This window comes from Hippopotamus amphibius, chromosome 6 (assembly GCF_030028045.1).
Source record: "Hippopotamus amphibius kiboko isolate mHipAmp2 chromosome 6, mHipAmp2.hap2, whole genome shotgun sequence".
Lineage (NCBI taxonomy): Eukaryota > Metazoa > Chordata > Mammalia > Artiodactyla > Hippopotamidae > Hippopotamus > Hippopotamus amphibius.
The window spans coordinates 47,575,327-47,600,838 of NC_080191.1; the positions used below are offsets into that span (position 1 = coordinate 47,575,327).

The following is a 25,512-nucleotide window of genomic DNA, read 5'->3' on the forward strand; positions in this document are numbered from 1 at the left end:
CCAGATCTGAGCTCCTTGGACCGGATTAGGAAATTGGGCTTTGATGTGCCTTTCTAGCTTAACCATATCCAGCCTGTCACTGATCCAGGGAGCTAGCTATAATACATCTGGCTTTTTCCCCATTCACAGCTTTACACAACCTGGATCACCTAACATGACTTTTTCCACTTTATTTTTATGCCTCACCTCTACTAGAATATAAACTCCAGGATGGCAAAGACTTACTGTGTTTTCTGTAGTACCACGCACCTAGCACATAGGACAGTGTCCCAGCGTAAGTGATGAAATTTATCTATTGAATGAGTGAATCAATAAATTTTTTGGAGACAGGCTGGGACCTGGGACCTGGGACCTGGGACCCTTTGCTGCAGTGCTTGCACCTGGACAAACGTCTCAGAGCAACAAAATACAAAAAAACCTATAAGGGACTAAAAATAACTGTGTGCTTGCACAGCTGGGGCAGATTATGGACAATAAGATTCAAAAAGACCAAAAAGCCCAACTGCCACTTCTGAAGAGCCAGGAGGAAAGCTGGGGGTCAGGAGCAAAAGCAGGGTACTGTGCTTGGCCCCTGTACACACCACCACCAAAACGGTGGGCAAACCACATAAGCCTGCCGCCAGCCTGACCCCTGGAAGTACACCTAGCCTCACTCCATGTAAGGAACCAGCTTGCCTCCCCTCAACAAGTGACTAAGCAAGGGAACCTGCTGCTTGTTCTCACTCTCCCCTGCTGCAGCCCCCAGAAAGCCTTGCCTGAATCTCTTGTCTGGCCTCTGATCAATTTCCATTGATTAAGGAGGCCAAGAACCGGGTTGGTGACAGTTCCAGGACCACCTCAGCAATAGAGCTTGCTCCATCCCTTCTTCCATTCTCAGCAGGATGACTGCTTTCTCCTTTGTGATTGCAAAATACACCAAACGTACCATTATCTTAGCGCTAACAGCATACTGTACATATTAACTCACATACATATCTCTCTTTATTTGAGCTCCTTAATGGCAGGAATACTCTTATTCATCCTAAATGTCCACTACAGTACCCAGCTTATAATAGGCATTCAAAACTGTTTTATGAGCAAGTGAATACATGAAATGAGTTAGACAGAGGAAGAAGCAGAGTATTTGATTTGGCCTGGCATCACACACTCACACTCACCGACCGCCTCCAATGAGGAGTAAGATACCCAAATCACCCCATGCAATTAAACGTTTCAAGGATTATTCTCTGTGAGACAGATATTAGGCTGGTTGTGGTGGCCTTTAATTCACCTTTGTAAAACATAGTTTTAAAAAGATAGTCTGGCTCATAAAACGTAATAGTAAGTTGTAAATCCACCAATCTGAGATTATTGGAATGAAAATACAGGTAGAGTTATGACCTTTAATGAGCTACTTCCATTATTCAAAAGGTTCTACCCTTTTGTAATAAAAGAACTATGATTTGTGGATATTTTACGGTGTATTTGTTTCAATGGGTTTTTACCTTCAGTCACTTCAGCAAAAATAAAGAGGACTCCCCATTGGTGGAATTTCACACATGTATGCATCCTGAGAGGGAAGCAGAAGGGGAAATGATAATTTGATTTATTCATGACTCTTTTCAGATACCCATTCCCATGCCCAGGCTCTGAGGACCCCATTTCTAGAGCTCGCACTGTGTTGACCACTCTCTGTTCCAATCGGGCGACACACGGAAGCCAACAACTGCCTTCTCACTCGTTAAGAGCACCCATACTCTGCACACCTCGGGATGGGCAAAGCCTAGCAATTAAAAGCACAGATGGTGTGCTGTTAGCCTCAAAACTTCTTCAGCAAGAAAACTGGGAAATTAAAATGTAAAACAACACATGAAAACTAGACACCTCAAGCATGTAATCGTATATTTATTTCTCTTTTTAAAGAACACTCCTTAATGTAATTCAATATACAAACTTGGTTTCACAGAATCATAATCCACTATATAGCACAAAGATTACCCAGATTGTGTGTGTGTGCACACACGTGCGTGTGTGCACATGTGTTGTACCCTCTCCCTTCCTTCCATTCTTCTGAACCTACAAACAAAGGCTCTGCCCACCGTCCACGCTAACCAAAGCCCATTCTGAATGTTACGTACAAAAGACGTTATCCTCCCACGGGTTCTTTTCCCTGGAAAGCTTCTTTTCTGTTCCCCCTGAGATAGCCAGGAGTGTGACACTCTTTCCCTCTGCAGTAGAGTCAAGTGGCTTCCCCTAGAGCTGATGCCAACCCTGTTACCGTGCAGACTGGCTGACAGGAAGGGCTGAGGAGCAGGTCTCTGTGCCCTTCCCCGCTTCCACACCCACCCCTCTGTCCAAGCGCGACCCCTCTGTAGTAGCCTTAGTTCTAGTCACCATCTTGTGCAGCAAGAACCAAGGAGATTGCTAAGCCCAGGTCTTCTCCATAGGCAGCGCACAGCACTGCCTGCCAAGCCACCGGGCCGGCCGATAACCAAGCTCAACACAGTCCCATGTGCTTTGTCACTTTAATTTTTAAAGACACCCTAGCATAGGTCTGTGGCAACCTAGTGTCCAACTGAGTTACATAAAATTGTACCAGTGATGCACTTGTACATATTTACATGGGGCGGAATGTTTTCCCATATTTTTAGATGAGTATATAGATCAACATGTTCACATAAGACCAAATACTTTTAATATTATTTATAACTGATTTATAAAGCTTTGAAAAAAACTCACAATAGCACATTGTTTAATGCTTTACGGTACTATCAGTTTAAAATCACAATCAGCACTTAAGTTATAGTCAATCCAGCAAACAAGAGACAAAAAAATTTACAAGAGTTAAGAACTGACTGATACATCCTTTATCTTTTTTCTTTAACTAATGCATAAGTGCAGAATAAGATACTCTAGTTTAAATATCTTGTTTACAATATACATTTTTGTTCTAGTTACGCAACAGTAAATCCCATGCTTCACATAGAAAAGCAATCCACATTAAGAAAAAATGTACAATTTATGAAACAAAGTAAATAAATATTAGTATTACAGAATCAGAGCTGTACATAAAAGCTGTTCAGTTTTAATCATATAAAAATATGCTTTAGTGCAACCTCACATATATATTGATGCTGTTTTCCTTTACATCATTTAGATCCAAGTGTCCAAAAAAGGAAAGAAATTACATTTATTACAAAGCAGATACACAAATTCTAAAATATGTACAAATTACTGCTAAAAAATGCTTATAAGAATATAAGCAAAGTAAAGAAAAGGCACAAACATCTGTACAATTTTAAAAGTACCAGACCCAATAGGTTAATTTCAAATTTTGTTTTGGTCAGGCTCATGATGACTTGTTAATTTACCTAATTCTCTTGATATAACAAAAGTATATATATTAGCAAACTACTGTAACTTAGGACAGGCATGCTATAAACTTGATTACCTCTATTTCTAGAAAAACAAAAACAAATGGGAAAATGTGGAAATGAAAGTCTCCATGCATCTTAGATCAATGTAGTTGACTCTTTTCTGACGAAGGTTCCTTGCCTTCCTCTGTGCTTGAAGGTAATTCTTTGCTGCCTTGAAAGCCCGACTGTTTGTCATCCAGACAGCTCTTGCTGTAAAACGTGGAGTGAGGGAACGCAGTCTGTGATGGACCAAAACTGTCCTTTTCACCATCATGCAAGTCAGGGTGGGTAGCTGAGGCACAGGGCTGACCTGGCTCAGGTCCACTAAAGTGTCTAATGCTAACATGTGCACTTGCCAAGGGTTTCTGATGGGGCGCCTGCCCCCGAGCTGGCTGGTCTGCCCCCAGCAGAGCGGCCTCTTCTGTGGCAATCCGGAGGGAGGCGATGGCTTTTGTGCAAGTCTGTATGTTCTCCTCCTGTTCCCGCTCTGTGGCGTTCAGGCTGTCTTCTGAAGTGCTCTGTTTCATCAGCAGCCGAGGAGAGGAGGGCGTGCTAGGCGGACCAGAGGACTGCAGAACGTGAGGGGACCGCTTCTCGTGCTCCTTAGGAACTGCACAGGGATCCTTGGCGAAGGAGTCCCCGGAAGCTCCTCCCTTCTCCTCGGAGCCCTCCATTGGCAGAGGCAATGTGGGTGGAGGGTGTAAACCGGAAAGGGCCGGCGGCATGGAGTGAACCATCTGGATCCCACCAACTGGCACCATGGGGATAGGAGCTCGCACTTGCTGCTGAGAGTGGAGTGGAAGATGACTGAAGACATAGTCATTAGGACCCTCAGGGAAAAGGCTGGAGCCTGGATGTTCATAAGCACCTTCTTGGTCTCCATAGAGACTGAAGTAAGGAACCTGAGGTAATCCTCTTCGTAAATTCTGCATCAGGAAACAGACAGCACAACACTTAGGACCCACCAGGCTTCGCGCTTAGGTCAAGCTGTTTCATGCACGCACTCACTCACTCACTCACTCACTCATTCCTTCAAAACACGTGAAGAGTCCCTAATCTTTCCATCAGTTTTTCATTTCTCAAGACAAAAGAGATTGTCTCAGCTGGCGTCTAGGGTTCTTGAAGGAAGCGATGGGTCTGTGAAAAGTTGCTTCTGTTGTTAAACAGCAATGGGATACAACATGCAGTGTGTTTTGCACTAGGTACAGAGACACATTCCAGCTCTGTTTTTCTCATAAGACGGAAAGAAAAGAAAATAATGGATAATTACCAGAAAAACTTTATGAGCCAAAAAACACTAATAATAGATTTTTAAATTCAAAAGAAGGTTAAAAGACTACCATCTGTTTATATACTGGCAGATTTTTAATATTTTTCTTAAGTGTTGATGAATATAAATGGGGTGACAAGCCTGAAAATTAGTTGTTTTTTTTTTTAGTCTTCTACAGCATAGATGACAAAATGGTGGTGATACACAAATCGGTTCCTCCAATATGCAAGACATTGGTTTAAAGGAATAAATTCCTGCTCAGGAAACATCGAGGCAGAAGATCAGCACCAGCTTGTCCATCAAATCATAATTCAAGGCCAGATATTGTATGGAAACTATGCATCAAAGTAGTTAATATTAAATACTTCAAATAGTTAGAACTCATATTCAACTACACGGCTGGGAACCAAAGATGACTGTGTTTTAATTCTTCTATTTACGAGTCTATTGTTATTACCACTTAAATATCTTCTTGGCAATTAATGATCAGGATACTTAAAATTGGGGGCCAGAGTTCCAGATTTCATGGTCCCAGTCCTGAAAATGGAAAACTTATTTTGTATACTTGTTTCTGTAGCAAAACCCAAATGAGACTGTGAGATTATCAGGTTTTAATGAGATGATGAGGTTTCAATTACTGGGATTCATTCTTTTAATGAACTGTCATCTAAAAGAGACTCGCTGTACTTTTATTTTTATTTTTTGAGAACTTAAAATCTGAGAGATATAAACCTGCCAAATATGGCAGTTAATCAGGAGAGACCAAAAAAATGTTCTAACTCATTTCAAAGATGTTTCAGTTCTAAAATTCAAGGTATGCTCTATACCACTGAGTCATCCAGTTCTATTTGGATTGTGAGACCAGCTCAGGAGAGAGAAATTATGCATCATCTCTGCTACTCTGTACCATGCTTGGCCCTTACCCTGTACTGGGCTATACCTTATTCAAGCCTAAAACAAATGACTTGTGCTGCAAGTGCAGGAGAAATCATGTAATCAGCAATCCTTTAATCACAAGGACCGCATAAGCTAGGTAGGGGGGGAATTTTATGATATGAAGAAGAATCATGTAAGTGCTACCCCAAAAGTCCCTCTCGTGTTTGCTCTGGTTTAGAAAAAGGCATGTTTCTTTCACCAGGTAAGATGGGAGAACATAATGCCTACAATAATGACCTTTGAAGGAAACCAAATGAATCTTCTTTTAATCACAACTATCACAGATTCAAAGTTTAAAATAAAATGTAGCTTGGCTATTTTTCCATTTTGCTTTTGGCTGCTATTCTCTCTGTCCACTGCATACACCTAATCAGAATGTGGGTCTGTGAGGCAGCCAGAGACAGAGCTGTCCCATTTCATGAGATCTCTGACTCAAGGCTAACAATGGGAGTGATGAAGTGTCCTCTAAAAATAGGATGTATTCAGTGTGTGTAAAGGCCAATAGAATTTTGTGTTAAGAGCAAAAGTGTTATATTCAGACCTTTACTGATCAGAAATTAAACGATTACAATCACAGAAGCAAGCATACAAGTACCATTCCTATCAGGTAACCACTTCCGTGGCTCCAAATACTGCCAGGCCTTTCCACACATCCTCTGTTCTTAAATTCATCCCTTCTTCCCCCTCCAAGTATACTCTCAGTAATATTTTTCTACTCTAATTTTTCCTCCATTGGCAACCCTATTTTGTTTCATACGTTGGGCCTTATCATTGTAATATGGTGAACACATTCCCATCTTACTTAAAAAATCCTGATACAGAAATACGAATAATGAATGCATATCTGGGCTGTGTTAAGTGCATGCATATGTGTGTGTATCTATATATATATATCCCACGTACCACATATTTACTCCGCTCATCTTTTCAACAGTGTCAGTAGGTCCTCTGGAAGCAAAGGCTGAGAAGGAGGTAGCGGTACAAGAGGTTCAACTGGGGATGGTGATGAGGGAGCAGGGTGGGGGTGGGGGTTAATGTATGTGAAGGTCATGGGGAGAGGAAGCAGGTGGTCAACCGGGAGGGATCCAGGCTCAGCCTTTGGCTGGGGGCTCCAGGGCAGAACGTGGCCTTGGCTTGAAAACGGAAGCCTATCCTAAAGCGAGGAACAGCAGGAGGCTGTCCGCTCACTGCATTCCTTACAGCTGAATGCCAAGTTCTTTCAAGGACAGAAATCTGCTTGGCCCACCCCCCGGCTGCCACAAACAGATTAAGAAACTGTGGCCAAGAGTTTAAGTGACTTGCTCAAGATCACACAGAGAGCAAGGGATGGAACCAAAGGATGACACTTTTACGAGACAGTGTTCATGGACACTCCGTACCGAGGGCCAGCACACACCTTCTTTGTCTCCTTCCTATTTATTTACTAAAACTTCACAAATGGAAAAGGAAACATTTTTGTTTAAAACAGATGAGGCCAGAAACCATACAATTTTTCCATCATCACCCTTGAGCCACATATGATAAACCCTCAAAAAATATTTACTGAATTAATGAATAAAGAATTTTTTTCTCTCTTCCTATCTGCCTCCTTCCCTCGCCTCCCTCCTTCCCTCCCTCCCTCCTTCCTTCCTTTCTTCCTCTCTTTTTTATCTATATATCTACCTATGTACCTACCTACCTACCTACCTATCTATCATCTATCTTAAAATTAAAACTAACCAGAGGGCATTAGGGTGGAAACAGCAAGGTACTAGAATCTCAGTGACTGCATATCACCTCCTCCAAACCTGCTCCCTGGGACCCATCCCTTCAGACTGAACCAGATAAAGAGTGTGCCACACTGGGCTACAAGGTCCTTTCATGCCAGGGTCACTGCCCTGTGAGCCCTTGGTCAATGTTAAATAACAAGGTATTGAGAGTAGAATTTCCATCTAAAAGAATTATTTTTAAGGTTATTGGAATTTAATATGTTCATACATTATTTCGAGAGGGGGGAGCACTCATCTACTACAGCAATCAGGAGAAGTACTTCTCATAAGATCATTGATTCTTTTTCGCTCTGGCAATGAGAATCTTGCCCGTGCATCACAGAAAGACAAAAATCCTCTGCAGCCCCTCAAAAACGGTGTGCTACATCATCAAACAGCAAGCATCTGAGACCCAGTGTCCCCGCTTCAGGGAGGATTCCAAGGTCTCTTCCTTCCTATCACGTGAACAAAGCAGAATGTAAAGACTTCTCTGAAGAGAAGGAAACTGGGTAATAGACCAAAGGCGCAACATTTCGGCTTCATCAATGGCAAAGTTCAACAATTCTATTAAGTATCCAGGTGAACTGGTATAAAAAAAAAAAAAAAACTAGTGCAAACTCAATGACTAATAAAACCAATCTCCTTCCAACAACAACTTTCTGGGCATAGGTCCAAAAATTAGATGAAGTCCTACAGTCCAGTCCTTTGCTTTTCTTTGCTCAAGTTGACTGTGAGTTGCTATTATTTTTTAATAACACCAATAACCCTTCTGTTTGCACCAAAGGGTTATTTTTTGTGGCTGCAGTTGACCGGGAATGGGAGAGCCTCATCTCACACACCTCACCAGCATCACTGGGGCTATACCAGAAAAAGCATTTTACGCCCCGGATGTGGTATTCTGGTATCTGAGGGATTTCTCATTCTATTTATGCTGCAATAGCACGAACTTCAGAAGAGCCCTGCTTTTTACTTAGCATCACCAAGAACAAAAACCTGCAGAAATGTCCCTCTCTTTCTTAGCTTGCTAATTTATTAGTTTGGCAAATAAGTTACATGTTTCTGCAGTAATTGTGCCATGAAGACTAAGTTGGTGGCAGGCTTGTAAACAGAGAGTGCTAGGGGCAGGGGAGTAGAATGCAGCAGGGAGTTTTCCTAAAGTTCAAAAATGACAACCTAAGTGTATAACCCAGGGTGGTGAAAAGGTAATGAGAGGGAGAAAGCTGATCACTAGGGCAGTGATAAGACGGCAGAGCTGGGGGCTAGCCGTGCTTCCTTTGGCTGTGAAGGACAGTGCCAACCCACATGATGGAAATCCGGAATAAGGAGAGAATGGCAAAGAATAGGGCCCAGGAGACAAAAAGCACTTTTAAAGCAACCAAACTCCAAAGGTATCATTCCTCTATCTATGCTATGTGCCTGCTTCATTCATTTTTTCAAATCCTACATGAGCTGAAAGAGACATCAAGGTCTACCATGCTCAAGGCAGGGCTGGTGCTTTTCTATGGATGTGCATTAAGCCTACTGCCTAAATTCCATCCATGATTGCTGCTGTTGTATCTTAATCTATAATGAGGGCATACCATAGGAATCTCCTCTGATGCTTTCTTTCTCCCTTAGCTCTCCCAACTGCCCACTCTCTGTGGGCTCACGATCTCACTGCACAAGGGCACTTGGGAGCAAGAAGTGGTGGTACTGTCAAGAAAAGCATACACATTCATGCCTTTCATTTATAAACATACCAAGGGGGTCATTCTCCCCTCTTCCTGACCCTCACTGGTTTCACATGTGGACAAAGTAATGAGCTTATTTTAAAATATTTTTTTGGATTGAAAGTCAGTGCTAATGCCTGAATCAGAATCCTTACCTGGCAAAGAGCTATATAAATGTCCCTGAGAGTGTCTGTCTAGGCAGTGATGTCATTCCAAAGACTTCACCTTTTCTACTCATGCAAAGATTTCAACTCCTGTCAATAATGAGTTATGCTTAGAAAGCATTTAGAAAGGTCTCACCTGTTACCAGCTGGAAATGCTCAGCTCTGATGCAATACTACACTTGGGGTAATGCCACAGCCATGTTACTGACAATAGCATGTGATAAAAATGTCTTCCCGCTGTTTTCAGTAACCAGGTCCACTCCTCCCCATGAGAAACAGCCATGTCATAATACTTTTCACACTAGTGTGTCATCAAGAGGCTCCAATGTGCTTGGACTTGTATATTAGAAACAGAAAGCTAATTATACTTACAGGAGGCCCCAATACAATTGGCTCTGCTTGCAAATACTGCCCCATGGACAATGGTGGGTTGTGGTATAAAGCCCTTCTGGGAGATGGTGCTCTTATGGTGGTCATGTATCTTCTCTCTCTTCTGGGAGAGAGGTCTCTTCTGGCCGTGATCTCTTTCCCAGGTGACACTGGCCTCCTTGGGGACAGATGCCTTCTTGGTGAAACATCTCTCTGTGACATCTCTCTTCTCAAGGCAGCTTCCTTTCTTGGTGAAAGAAGTCTCATGGGTGACAGATCTCTCCTAGGTGATAAATGTCTTCTGGGTGACAAATCTCCTTTGGGTATCAGATACCTCTTTGGTGAATTATCTCGACAGGGTGAAGAATCATATCCTGGAGAGGAATGGTGGCTGGAGGGTGAGAAGTCCCTCGGGGAGGAGCTTGGCTCTGAAGACAGCATGCACTCTTCATCCATACAACTAGGGATATCTAACCTGTCTTTGTCTGGTTCCGAGTCTGTACTTTTGCTCTGGAATAACCTCTGGTATTCTGTCATCTGAGTATCTTCACATGAGTCACTTGGTGTCATCAGTTGAGTAACCTGAATACTTGGCAAAGTAACCAAATAGCTGATCAATGAAGAATGCCCCAGGGAGCCATCAGAAGGAACCCCATGGGGCACAGCGCCAACATTCACAGGCAAAGAGGAGAATCTAGGAGGCTGGGGACTGGTGCTTCTTGATCTTGTTTTTGGTGTCAAATCTCCTTGGTCATCAAAGTCATCGTCATCTTCCTCCTCATCATCATTATCATCTCCATCCTCACCATCTGATTCTTCAGCATCTGAGAACTGATGATCAGTGGAAATGCTAGACATGCTGTGCTTCTCAGCCGCTTTATGCAAATCTTCCATCGTTTCTGAAGCAATTGAACAAAGAGAATGAAGAGCAAGATCCAAGCAGGAAGGTTAGGAGCTAATATAAGCCCCATCTCTTTCCCAAAGCTTGCCTCAACCCTCCAGCCCCTAGAGGTAGCCCTATCTCTGAACTCCTATAACACACATGGGCACTTACCTCTGTGACTCTGGTTCTCATCCTTTTATGTACCTATCTGGTTTCATCTCCACCCTACAACATGGACTCCAGAGTAGGACCTTATGGCTCAGACATCACACCACTCATTAAAAACCCTCAATAAATGGGTATGCAATGTAGTAAATGATACTAGAGAAAAAAGAAAAGCAAGATCTGTCTGTACAGGCATAAGACATCAGGAGGCCCAGCTGACCTTCAGGTTTTCTATTGAGAGGTTAGTGATGGGTTTTTTTCCTATTAGATTTCCTCTTAATAGGAAAAATAAGACATTAATATGTTTTTCAAATTTCCCAAAAGTCTCATAAAACTTAAATCACCATCACAACTTAAGTGCAATTAGATTTCCTTCATGGTTCTAGATAGAAGTATTTTCATAGTAAGGCCTTTCCATCTCCTCAGCCAGAACTGAAATGCATTTCTTCTCAGTAGGTTTCAAGCAATTCAATGTGTCTGACTTCTTTTCTGTATTTGGCATTAAGTAAAATGAAATGTGATCAGCTTTTTTTAAATACCTAAATTTATTTTATCACCTTGGCTACAAAGCTTCAGCACACACAGTAAAGAGGTCATTCAACTAAAGTATGAAATACCTGCTTCCTCGGTTTCAGTATCATCCACTGATGTCATTGAAACCCCCAACTCCAGGCATTTCTTCATGTGTGCTTTAGATTTCATATGCTTTGTTAGATTTCCTAGGAAATACAGCCAAAAAAGAGCAATTAATTGGTCACCAAAATGTGATGATTGCTTCAAAATTCAATGTGAAATGAACTAACTTGAGATAACACAGATGTTTCTACCCCCTGCCCCTTGGCTTCTGAAGATATTAACCCCAGACAGCTTCAGCCCAATCTCAGGTTTTCTTCATTCTAGGAGACTTGTGGAAGTCTAGGGTCACATCTTTTCAAGAGCAGGCTCAAGTACGACTGGGAATCCCAGGCATTCCTGGATGAGAAGGGATCTATTATCTTTGATACAACTGGGATGACCTTCTTGGACTCCATTTAAACAGGGTGATACAAGCTGGGTCACACATCTCTGAGCAGCTTCAGACTGAAATATTGTCATCAACACACCCACCGGACCCCAGACCTTCTGACATTGATCAGATATAGATTAAACTCACAGGCTCCTCACTTGTCAGCAGAAAAAATATATACAAACTAATGTTGGGGCCAATCCTCTAAATGAATTACAAGAGCCACACAAACACTTAGCTAACTACTTATAGGGAGCACTAGGCTCAGTATTTCGCATCTATCTGTCTGGCATATATCAGCAAAGCTTATGACAGCAGCTTCTAAAGTTCTGGAGCAGCAAAACCCCTTTCTTATTTATCTTGAAACTCCCACTGTTCTAAGAAAAAAGAAAGGGTTTTAGGTCAAATATGTATTATGATGATGATATAGATATATACAGTGGTCCCTTATGTAGAATGGTATAGTACGACTGGCCCTCCATATCCGCATGTTCGGCATTCACAGATCCGAAGAGCTGACTGTACAGTTATGCGTGTAAACACGTGTTTGTGTTTCTACAGATTTATATACTTGCTATATGGAATGTGAGAAATTATGAAAACACTGATCCGATCACCTTTGACTTAGGATCTATGAAATCATGTATACATTATTCTACGTCATACATATAACTTACCAAAAGAGATCCAGGAACTAATTCAATTATAAAGGCCATATTATTATCTTTGCCCTTTGTTGCTGCTTTAGTAACATGGCAGCAAATGCTTTATTTTTAAGAGTAGGTTCATTGAATCTAGGTGGAAACAGCCTGCTGAAATAGTTTATTCCCCTTACAAGAGTGTCTAGCTTACTATTAATGTAATATATGAGCCACAATTCTAAACTGGGGTGCTGTTATTATTTTATTTATATTACTTTATTTTTTACTTAACATTTGGCTTATTGCTTATATATCTATACATTTTATGTGTTATTTTGATAACTCCAGGCATAGAAATATCTCCTGGCCCTTACTGCTCTTCTTTATCAAAAAATTATATCTACAATTTTTCTAAAGATCACAAAAATTTTCATAGACACACCAAGAATTCTAAAATCTATAAATGAATTAAATATATCTATAAATTAATGGAAATCATCTGTTTCTGTAAGGGTGCAAGTAATCTGCATTACATGGACAGATGTGGATGTCAGGGATGTCAAGATAGTCTATTTAGATCTTACTATGTTTCTTCTCCTATATTTTTCTTTCCCCTCATTTCAAGTAGATGGTCAGGCTTTGGGCTCTCATCCTCAGGGTCAGTTTGTAGTTAGAAATCTAGCTCAGAAACAAGCCCTGACTTTGGCTTATTGAAGTCTTCTTGAATGTCTGAAGGACTGTAGCAAAGAGAAGGGAGCAAGATGGCAGGAAAGGGTGCCTGGAGAAGAGACACAGGCATAGAGGAGGTATCGGTCCTACAAGTGCACTCTGATTCTGCACTCAGATGACATGGCAACAAGTACTTCAGACGGAAGTGAAAACTGGCCAGGGGTTTCCCAGGATGATTTGTTCTTTTTAAGATTCCAAGACATTTGTATTTTCCCGAAGGATGACAAGGAAACTCCAATAATGACCAAGAATAAATTATTTCCTGCTAAAATTCCAAGACAATGGTTCAGAGCCAAATTTAATTTGATAAAAAAGAAAGATCTAGCTAAGTGATGTTTCTTCATGCAGTTTCACGCAGCTATACCTACAGCCAACTCCTATACCCAGGAAATATCAGTTGTAATGACTGGTGGGTTTGCCGTATTTCCTAAAACCAAAGTTTATATTTTCTTATGTCCTAGGGAGTCTCTCAGTGAAGTTCTACATAAAAGGCTTGCTTCATTGTGCAAAAGTGGATGGTATTTAAAGGCCCTTATGTTTATCTCCTTTGAAATGCAAATGAACACTCCCTCCCCCTTTTACTGGCTTCAAAGAGGCATACTTATAAATATCTTTTTAATAAAGAAGAAACAGATATGTTGACAGGCTACACATTTTTACTTCTGACAAACCAATAAAGACAATTTAGGATTTGGGGTATAAGAGAAAACAGGTACACGTTTCTCTACCAAAGATTATTTTGTTTGATATTTATTTTTCTTGATGGGCGGTGGAGCAGATTAATTGGTATGCAAATTTAAAGTTAAAACATTGGAAAATGTTAGTGTGAGGTTAGTGAGGGGGTGTCTATAGGATCCATTAGTACTACAGTTAGTAGTAAAACACACTTCTACAGAACTCAGATCACCTCTAGTTCACTACTGTTTGTATTCTGAGAACATTGGGTTTGTGAACATTTTCATTATTTTATAAAATGATAGAAATATGACTGAAGCAACCTTTTCATATAGAATATTTTCATATAAATCTACCTGTTAAAAGCAGATTTTTTTTTAAAGATAGAATATCATTTCAAGGCGAGTCCTAGTTTTGTGAGATTAATAGTTGTGGCCTGAGAGTAAGAAATTGTCTCTGGGCTGATAAATACACAGAATGCAAGCTATCAAATTTCTATGCATAATTAATGCAAGTGTGGATGGAGGGGCCCACCTGGGAGTCTGTGGATCTCTACATTATTTATAATCTTGAAACTGACCATGGGCACGTTTTCTTTCCAGCTGCTGTCTTGCTTTTCTAACGTCACGGCATGAATTATCTCCCTGTGGTATTTCAATACCAGTGCAAAGATTCTCTAGACCACATAACATTTCCAACATGAAGTAATAGCTATCCAGGCACTTCTTAGCCACTTCCTTCGAGACAACTAGCCTGGGCCTAAGTCTATAGCTCTTACTTAAATCATAAAAGGAGCCTCACTGTCTCATGTGCATCCTCAGACCACTTCCGTGAAGAAGAAAATACATTTCATGGGGTCATATTTTCACAAAGAAAACCATCTAATTGTCAATGACAGTTAGTTGTAAAATGCTATTCAGAATCTGGAGGGGCATTAAAAAAGTGTTCTTCCTCTAAAAAATCAGACCTGTACCTTTTGTTTTGAAGGCGAAATTACATAACTTGCATACGTAAGGCCGGACATCAGTGTGAGTGCGGATATGCTTTTTGAGCATACTTGGTTTCTTACAGCGAATCCCGCATTCTTCACAAATGTACTTTCCACGTCCACGTCCTCTGACATATACATAATCTTCATTTGACTTATACCTGTTAAAAAAAGGAAAATCCAGTGTGTTTCCAAGATTTTCGCATGTTGTGTATCAAACCAAAAGCGAATCATTTGCAAGACAAATTTTTAGAAGGGTCTTTTACAAACAATTATTCAACTTTATTTCTACGAAGCCTGTGAAATCTGCGGTAAAGTCCTGAAAGAACAGATTTGGCATTGTAAATAAAAGGGAATAATTTTTTTTTCTACATAGAGTTCAAAATGGAATTGGCTCTTCTACAAAGTGTAAATATACGGACTCCATATAGATGTTCAAATGGGCTTATATCAGCCTCAAAGAGTTGCAGAACTGTGCACCTCACTGCTTCCAGATTCTAGTATAACCTCCAGCCAAGAGACATCCAAAAAGTTATACTAGCATATTTAAATCATCACATATCATTTGCTAACATTACATCATCTAAGATGTGCATGCACAACACATATATCCCTCTAAATCTGCTAGAATAAATATAACCAATTACAGAATTCTTCACTGCAAGTTTCTACTCTATTTTTACAATCCTGGCACGAGAGTCAGAAATTTCTAGCTTACAGAGGCTGAGCTGAGCTCACCAACTGTTGCCTACAGATTTGATCTGCTCTTCCCAAGGCCCATGAATCTGTACTAAAGTGAAGTCTAAATTTCAAGTGGCTTCTGGAAGGTATTGTTACATAATGAAAACTAGAAATTCTATTTTTCAATCAAATTTACATTTGTTTCTGGAAGGATTTAATAGAGAAGTTTGAAAGGATGTCTGAGGTCATCTAGTTTAATTAAATCAGTTAGATGAACAAAGTCTCAGGTATTCACTGTAATAATCAATGGAACAAACCTATTTAGGGCTCACCACCCATCACATTTTGTTTAGAATATAAAGAAACATGACCTATCACAGTGTATGGCCTCATCCTACTGAATGATTCAATGAATATTATTATCTCTTAAATTTTAGGCTAGAATTATGGGTCTAATGTCATTCTTGGAAAGATATTCTTTTCGTGGGGTTCTTTTTATAACTTCAAAAGGTAAAGTGACCTACAAAATGCCCTAACTCAGTGTGGACTGACTTCAAGGCACTAGATTTACAGTTTTTGGGGTTGGTTGTTCATTTTTTTACATTTTAAGAGCATTGCAAACCTCTCTATTTTGTTCTAGTTAATCCATCATCAGAAATAAAAGCAAGTTCAACTTCATTTGTCGAATCCACCACAGAATTTTTAAGAGAGAAAATCCATCCAACATATTTAAATATCAGCTCTGCTATGGATACTATTTAATCTTAACATTATCTATTTTTTGGTCAGTACCAATCCAGGTGAGAATTGAGTAGTATCAGAAATATGGAATAGTCAATTTTGCATGCTTTTTGCTCCTTTAAATCTTTCCCCCTTAGGGACAAAGAATTTCTAAAGTCAACTTTTTCTTCAAAACTATTTTGAACTTTATCTTTCATCTCACATTGTCTTTTGTTATAAAGTAGAAAATAAAGATGCAAAATATCTTTCACCTTCTAATAGCACTATTCTTTCCCCCAAACTGGATGAAATTACCTAAGGACTATGAAATAAAACAAACAATTTTACAGAAAGCAACTTTTCTTCAGGGAAAGATACTTTAAGTGTACCGTGGCCCATCATTGTACTTGACGTACAATGTATTATCTTCAAATAATACTATTTTAATGTCTTAGCTGATGGACTTGCTTCCAGAATGAAAATAGAGTAAAACTTTGTAGAAAATATAACTGTAAAAATCTGTACAAATAAAATATTTACCCTTTAACAGTCTGCAGACTCACAAATCTACTTGATATAAGAATGAATGGATTTTGAAAAAATAATTAAGAGATGTTTAATTAAATTACTAAGTCTATGAATTAGATAATATAAGAAATGTATACACTAAAAACTTTGGTCACTAATACTTTTTTTTTAAGTTATCACTTTGCAATCGGCAAAATAAGAGGTGGTAACACACTTCTTAGAATGAACAACTGGTCATCATCAGGCAGAAGTTGGATCACAGATTAAGGAATGACTGGGACGTAGCCCATAACATGGGACAACAAAATGAGGAGAAAATTAAAATATGGGCACAATCCTTTTGGATCATCAAAACACAGCAATAAAATGTTCAAATATGCTTTTTCACGTGTGTCCTTCCTTAGTGGAGATGGGCTTCCCAAAGCACATAGTAACTGTGAAGGTCTCGCTAATCTAGTACAAGTGCACTGCTATGAAGAAGACTGCTGCATGTGAAAGGGTTGATTCAATCACAGGGACCACTCAGTGTCTATAAAGATAAAATCTGTTTCTTTTGTTTGTGTTAAAAGATGAGGAATCTCAAAAAATACTGAGACAAGCTTCATGGCTACAAACAACCGTGGTTTTAGTGGTGACAACACTAGGGCATCCATCCAAAGGGGGCCAACCCTACCTGCGAACCAACTTTGATACTCCATCTCCAAACTGGTAAATCTATGTGAGAAACTGATACTTCATATCACCAACTACTCAACATTTTAGAGTCAAACAGATAACATTATTTTGTTCTCCAAATACAATTAGAATAAATTCATGCTCATGGACATATATAAATTTTAGATCTGTTACAAAGACAAGGTAATCATGTCACAATCCCCAAACGTGGTTAGAGTCCTTTAAAATTTTAAACTTTAAAGCAAAATCTGGGCTTTTTCTCCCATGTGATTGCATTGAAGATATTTTTCTATCAAAATCTAAAACTGGACATTACACATACATGTAGTTTTTCTTAACTAGATAGATAACAAAGTCATTGAACCTTATTACTTGAGTTTCTGCAACTCAGAATTCAATATTTAAAAAGAAATTCCTAAAGACAGAGAAATCGTCACAGACCAGAGAAGTTTGGGGAAACATGACAACTAAATGCAAGGTGGTGACCTGGCTTGGATCCTGGACAGAAAGAGGGTATTGAAGGAACTGGTGAAATCCCAATAAGCTCTGGAATTTAGGTAATAATAAAAACAATAAAACAAACTAGTTTCTAGGTTTATACATGAGTGTGCATGATTGCATTTTTGTAAGCACAGAATAAAAATATGTCCATCAGTAACACAATAAATGCCCATAAAAATAATACTAAAGAATGAACAAACTTAGACAATATCACGAGTCCAGCAATTTAGTTGATTCATACTAAATTAGTGATGTGAAAAATTAAGGCAGAGGTTTGAACCATACACAAGAGGGATATTTTCATTAAAAACAAGTCGTGAAAGCAAGGGCACAAACTCACTATCTATTAGCAGACAGATTTCAGAAATGTGTATAGAAAAAGGAATTTGCTTTATGCTTTGGACTGGAAGAGATTCAGTTTTTTCCATGCAGACACTCAGGACCATTTACTCTGACTTTTAATGGAATAGTTTACATTTGCATATATGTTCCTTACCCTCCTTCAAAGATTTTAATTCGAATGGGCTCAGTTTGTTTGGATCCGATATCCTTATCTCCATGAATATCTCCTTTCCCTCTTTCCTTTAAGATATTTCCCACTAGTTTCCTTTCTAGTTTGCTGCCAAATAAAAAGGACGCATCAGGTTTCATCTGTAGGACAAAAAGAGAGAATCATTTCGTATTCATTCCCTAAGACATAGAGGAAGCGCCTATATCCCACTCTTCCATGGTCTCTGAAAATTAGCCTAGACTCCGTGCTAAAAGGCCATAGGCTGGCTACATAAAATAAGGGACAACAGGGATAAAATCAGAAAAGAACGACAGTTTCTATAGAGTAAATTCAACATTCTGTTAAAAAAAAAACCAAGACCTCATTTGCACATACACTGTACAACACTAATAAGGTTCTACATTTGGCAGTAACAATTCAAGCAATCACTGTGTTTAGAAAATATTCTCAAAAATTATTAAAGAGAAATGGTAACTGAAATGAGTAAATATATTTTCTATCTTATGTATTTTGTATTTACATTTACATTTATATGCCCTCCATTTACTTCTTTACTAATTCAGCATAAATTCCAAAGTGGCCCTTATAAATATTTTTATAATTCTACCTGTAAAGCAATAATTGTTCATATAGGAACAAACCCGCTAATCCCTTGGAAAAATGAGTTTTGAGAGGAATATATTGAAAATAAATTTTAGTAAAAAATAGAGTCAATGGAAACAACCCCCCTGACACCCCACCTCAGAAGTTTGCAAAGTTCAGTTCTAACACCCTACAGTCTCCTTCCTGATCTTTCCTCTCCAGTGTCCACTCCCTATGTTCTCATTTCACAATTTCCTGAATTCTTCACATCAAAGGAAAGTCGGTTTGCTACATCACTAACACAGGTCAGAAAGGAGAGGAACAAAAAGGAATCAGTCCCTGCAGTGGGAGTTCACTGCACCTGGCCGAGGAGATACTTTGTGCTCGGGACTTTCCTGAGACCCTCATAACTAAGTTCACAATCAGTGGGTAAGGCCTGTTTGCAGAGGACTCCCCCCAACTCTGGCCTTCAGCTGACTTCTATTTTTTAGACCCTATGCCCTTCACCATGTATTGTGCCCAGCAATCAAATCCACAATACAGAATGCTTTTAGAAACAATGTTTGTTACCTGAGCAAATTGCTTCCAAGCACTTGATGACGTAAGCTTGCCAGTTCCAGGCCTGTGCATAGCAGCCAGAGTATAAATTTCTGCGGTGATTTTTTGCTTGGACCTCAGAAGAGCCAGCGTGGTCTTGGTGTTCAATCCTGATGGGTTTGGATTACAAGAACTAATGCACCATGAAGCATAAACGGAGGATTTGAAGGTGGCCTGTTGCACGTAATTGGGTTTTGTATAATTCAAGAAGCACCAACTCACAGTCGTTGTTGTCCGCAGACTGGGGAACTGAAGAATCTGCTGGAAATCTACCACGTCCGTGAAAAGAAGAGTTGAGTTTGCCACTTTCCCGCTTGGGCCAGAGGCCCTGTGGACCAGCGTGCCAGCAGGCAGCTTCTGGCCCTTTCCCTGCTCTTCGAGCTGACTGTCCCCGGGTGGCAAGGAGGAAGTCTGCGGGCTCATACTCATATCAGACGCAGTCTCATCAATGTCTAACTCATCTGAGGACTCTTTGCTTTCAGAAGGCCCACTGGACTTCTGCCCCAGAGAGGGTGCCCTGGAGCTCGGTGGGAAAGGCTCCCTCAAGGGCACGCTGGCTGACGGATGGTCTTGAGATGAGGAGGGGGACAGCGAGGAGAAGGACGAAGACCCTGACGGCAGGCCATCCTTTGGCTCAGAAGCACAGCCCTGCCGAACCAGCTGGGGTTTCTGTGGGCGGGAGAGGTCCTTTTTGATGTCTGAGTTGGTCAGCTCCACAGCGCTGAGCTCCTCCACAATCTGCCCATACATCTTTTCTTCCTTGACCCTCTTCTGCTGCTTTGTTTCCATGAAGAGCTCTAAGCTGCTGGCTGGAGAAAGCATACGCTTGCTGCCTCCCAGGGTGGCGACGCTGTCAGAGGTGGAAGGTAAACATAAGGGGATTGAGGATTCCAAGCCAAGGGGAATGGTCTGAGGTACTTTCCAGATGGGGTATTTTTCCAAGCCCGTGTGCTGCCCCAGCACCTGGGCGATGTTAAAGCCTATCCCTTGCATGGCCGCGTTGGTTACCAGTGTTCTCTGGGTCACATTCTCGTCGACTTTGCATATGACAATGGCAGGGCTGTTCTGCCCAAGCATCTGAGAAATGCTAGTGTACATGACACTCCCATAGGACGGTACGTGGGTCTGGATCCTAACGGGAACCACTGTTCCTGGTAAGGACTGTAAAGGCCCCGCGGTGGCTGAGGCGAAATCTTCTTGAAGAACCTGCTCTGAGGGAGTATCTGTCGACTTGGTGCTCTCGCCTGATGGAAACTTTGGAAGAAGGTGCTTTGAGTGTAGCCCTGATGTTCCTGAATAACCCGGGTAGGTTTGTTCTTTCGTGTGCGTGTAATCAGCGGACTTCTTTCCAGTGTGCTCTGCCACGGGCTCCAAGGGGTAGCTGGGGTGGATTTCTGCCTGGAAGGAAGGCTTGCCATAGCTCTTCGGAGTGTGCTGAGCAAGGGGATGGGGGAAGTGTGCCTGCCACCAGGGGGGCTGCTGAGCTGGTAAATGAACCATACAGACAGTAGGATATTGGAACTGAAACAACGTGTTCTGGATTGGAGAAAACGGAAGAGTGTCTTGATGTGGAAATAAATGTGGCTGTTCAGTCAAGTGCTTGCTTGTAATATAGGATGTCGGTTGTATCAAAGGATTTCTCAGCGATTCCTGACTGTCCAGGTGCATGATCTGCTGCTGGGCCAGGTGGAGTGGTCCTGAGCTCAGCTGGGCACAAGGACCCACGACCTGCTTCCCAGGGTCTTCTGCGGGAAGGGGAGGAAGCACCGAGCACTGGGCGTGGTGCCATGTGGACCTGAGGCTGGCGTGCAGATGCTCCAGCTGCTCCTGCTTTACGCTCAGATCCGCACCGGCCTCCCCCTGGGCGATCTCGGGAGAGCCACTGAAGGAAGCCTGCCGCACCAGAAAGCATTTCTTCCTCTCCCGAGATGGGGACAAGGCGGATGCCGACGCCCCTGGCACCGGAGCATGGGACAGATTCCCATAATCAAACGATTTGCTCCGAATTTCTGGGACTTCCGTTGGGTGAGGACAAGGCATCTGCTCAGACGAGCAGCGTCGCATCTCCTTTTGGTGGTGATGGCCGGGGACAGACAATGAGTACGAACCAGCAGGGACCGTCAAAAACTCCGAGTGCTTCCCGAAATCATCCGGCTTGGGAGGTGCCGCAAGCTTCATGGTTTCTTCTCTTTCGAAAGACATGGAGAAACTGGAGCTGTGAGACAGGTTACTTTCTTGACTGGGGCTGCGGGAGAGGCCGGTGCCTGTGGATTCAAAGCTGGATTCGCCGGAGGAGTGCTCCATATCGGCGAGTCGCAAACGCTTCTTTTTGGGCGGCAGCTTCTCGGCTGGGAGTTGGGACAGGGTCTCACTTCTCTGGGGCCACTGAAATTCCTCCACCGGCTTTTCGGGCTCTTTACTCTGGGCTTCCTTCTCCTTCTCTGGCTTGTCAGGCTCCTCGGTCACACGGATCTCGGGGACCTGGATGTTGTGCTGGCGCACGAGCCGGGGCTGCGCGTGGTAGGGCGGCTGCGGGACCTGCTGCGAAGGGGATGGTTTCCCCCCGCTTTCCACGCCCTCCCCGGGCGGAGCCCACTCTGGGCTCACCGGGGCCTCTGAGATCTCACTGTCACAGGTCTCGGAAGGTGACGAGGCTTTCTCCTGGGCGCTAGCCGCGAGTTCAGCGGACTCGGACCTCTCAAATGAATTGGGGCGGCTCAGAGAGTTCGTGTGCTGAATCACAGAGATCACATTTCCCGGAGGTTTCCTGCCCCCTGCGTCTGACAGCTTGTCTGAGTCAGCTGCAGCGGGTGACTCCTCCGACCCAAGAGACGGACTTCCAGATTGCAGCGGGGGTCGACACGGGTCGAAGCGCTCAGAGGGACTGTGCGAAGGGTTTTCCTGTCCAGCCAGGCCCAATCCACTCCTGGCTGCTTCCTGCATCTGCAATTTGGGCTCGTAATCGGAAGTCGCGATACCCATGGGCGTGCTGACGACGCTGCTGCAGATCATGGGGGTGTCCTCCTCGTCTCCGACACTCTTCTCTTTCCGGCGTTTTCGATTTTCACACGTAGTTCCAAACATGGTTGGCACTCCCTGCAATGGCACCGAGGGATCCATGAAATACTCTCCGCCATGTTTCAAGGGGCTGATGCAGGAAACATCCCGGTAGCTTTGCTTCGGTGTCTCAGGGTCCTCCCACTTCTTATAGGGTTTCCGACAGACATCATAGTCGTACCCAACCCTGTCCCCAGGAATCAGTTTCTTTTCCTTCAAGGATGGACCTGTGATGCTCTTTGACATCCTGCCATGGTGTTCTGCCTCCACGTGCCCCTCCTGTACCGAAGGCAGCTCAAAAGCCGCTTGTCTTCTTAACATGCGCTGAGGGGGTATTCCGACAGTCCCTGGATAGAACACATCATCGGAACCAGTCATCCGTTCATCAAATGAGTGACTTCCTCTCAAAGAAGGAGGAAGACTTAAATTCGTTGCTGAAGAAGTTGGCATTGAGTTGCTTCTAATAAGGGGTGAAGAGTCAATAGGAGCTTCTAGGAGAACTGGGCTGCTGCCTTGGAAACTGGCTGGATAAAGTTTTCCTTCATTCCTGATAGATGATGGAATAGTCTGGGATTGTCTCGACTCGCTGTTGAATTTAGTGGATTTCAGCATGCTTGTCTGACTGGGGTCGATGTCCCCCTTGCTTGGGATCAGCTGTGAAACAGGATCTTCAAACATCTTGACATCTAACCTGGTGCTGACGTGAGGTATTGAGTCCATGGTGCCCTTCCTACCCATCGTGGCACGATCCTGACTTGTGGTTGTAACACTGAGTGTATTTCTTGGACTAAGCCGACAGTATTTTCCAAAGATGATTTCTTCATAAGACTTTGCATTTGTGTTTGGAGGGCTTATCTGCTGCTCTGCACTTTCTGAGCGGGAAAAGTAACCAGAGTCAGTGCTTCCTTTACTGTGCGGGCTCAGAAGGTTTAGAGATGGCTCAGAATCTTGTCCTTTTTTCTCTGACAGTCTTAGTGCAAGTTTCTGTTTAACTGTGTGAGAGTCATCAGCCTTAGTATTTAAAGACGGATTTGGTAGCATATCAGAGCCAATATACTGAGAGCTTTCATTAGGTAAAGGAATCCCGCTTTTGGGGATAATCAAAATCGGCACCTTCATTGGACCTCCCAGCGATTCTTCCAATGACCCATGATAGCCGCCTCTGCTGGCGATATCCAGCGGGATGGGTGGGCCAGGACTCATTTTGTCAGAAGCCTCAACAAACAAAGAACTCTCCTCATCTGTGTCTGTACTCTGTTCGCCGTCTGAATGTATTTCTGCTTCCACATCAATAAAACCGGCCTCTAGGTCCAATTTAGATACAGCTGACTCTGTGAAAGGGACTAATCCTGCCTTAATTGCATGGGCATGTGACTTCCTGTGCTTGTACAAATTGCTCTTCGTCTTGAAAGAGAAACCACAAGGTATGCATGGATATGGCCGCTCACCGGTATGGGACCTAATGTGTTTCTTCAGTACGCTGGGTTTGGCACACGCCCTGCTGCAGTAAGGGCAGATGTACTTGCCGGGCTTTTTGGGTTTGTGCTCTTTTTTGTGAGCATCTTCTGACTGTTCGATACTTTTCTGGGAGTACTGGCTATACGCAGGGTTCAGACTTGAAATCTTTTTTCTCGGATAACCACCACTGTGGCCGTGTAAAGGAAAGGAAAATAAGTCCTCGGAGGCAACAGACGGCAAAGGGCCAGGGAAGAGCCACGGAGGGCCTTCGAGGCTCTGATGTGGCTTGTTGCTGTGCATGACCCCCTGTGGCAATGCGTGCTGAGGGAAAGAGAGTGAATGTTGGCATGAATAAGGACTCGGACGGTGCGGTGGGTATTGCTTCTCTGTGACTTGCTGTGCCACTTCACTAGGTGAGGCCAGCTTCCCAGAACCAAAGAGTTGTGCTGATGCTGTGTTTCCGATATGCTCCGGATCTGTTTGTGGTTGCCGCTGTCCTTCTTGACTGCCAAAAGTGCTCATCTTAATAACAGCGGATTGTTCCTGTCTCCATCTACCTGATGCTTTATCAGTTTCTCCAGACCTTGAGGTAGCTTTTTGTCCTAGAGCTGTGTCCCCAGTGTCCATTTTGTTACACAAGGTCTCAAGTGCTAGTTCGCTTGAAAGCTGTGCAGACTCATGGAGTGTCTTCAAAGCTGTGCCTTTCAAAGCTTGCCTGCTTCCATGTTCCAGGGTGTCTGCAAGCTTGCTGAATGCTCCTTCTCTTTGGAACCTTCCACACTCACCCCGTAGTCTATGGGCATTAGATGGTAATGTCCTTGGACCGGGGCTATAACACAGTTCTCTCCATTGTAGAAATGTCCACCCAAAAGCTAAGTGCAAATCTATAAAGATTTCTTATGGCATTTGAATATTTTCAACTAGGATGAAATTGGGGTGATGATAGTCTAGGAGAAATTCTGTCCATCAACTAGAGCAAAGTTCAATTGCCAGTTTCACTAAGATAAAACGGTCTGAAAGAAAACGAAACACAAAGAGATTGTCATAACAGTTATCAAGTAAGAAACCAAAACCAATCCTAAATAAACAGCCTGAAATTGGATAAATTGAAAATGTTTTTTACTCCAAGAAATCCTTTTTACAGCTGTTACATTAATTCTACAATTAAAGGTTATTACTTTCAGACAGCATTAAGTCATAAGCATAAATCTCTTCAATGCTTGACTTTTGGTCATCCTTTTACATACTCCTTAATTTTGGTCAGAAAAGCATTTAAAGGAAAACTTTTGATACATATTATTTATAAAATCATAAGATTTTTAAAAGCGTTCATTAAAATAAATTTAGAGCTATTTCCAACCAAGTTTTGTGACTTACATGCTAAGTGTACTATGTAATTTTCTATTTAGATATATTTTATAGGTTAATATAAAATACATGTTAAATATATAATATAATATGATTTGTAAATATATAATACAACAGTTAATATAAAATGTTATATTATTATATGTAATGTTAATA

General features: G+C 42.0%; 1 protein-coding gene across 1 annotated transcript; it reads right to left on the reverse strand.

Annotated features, from left to right (window-relative positions):
- Positions 1 to 1,866: 1,866 nt before the first annotated feature.
- HIVEP2 (HIVEP zinc finger 2) lies at positions 1,867 to 24,776 on the reverse strand. The gene is made up of 6 exons (XM_057738251.1): positions 19,447 to 24,776; positions 18,280 to 18,434; positions 14,664 to 14,839; positions 11,257 to 11,358; positions 9,595 to 10,490; positions 1,867 to 4,321 (listed from the first exon to the last, which is right to left on the reverse strand). Exons 1-6 carry the CDS (start codon positions 24,613 to 24,615, stop codon positions 3,497 to 3,499), a joined length of 7,323 nt encoding a protein of 2,440 aa, XP_057594234.1. The 5' UTR covers positions 24,616 to 24,776; the 3' UTR covers positions 1,867 to 3,496.
- Positions 24,777 to 25,512: the final 736 nt, after the last annotated feature.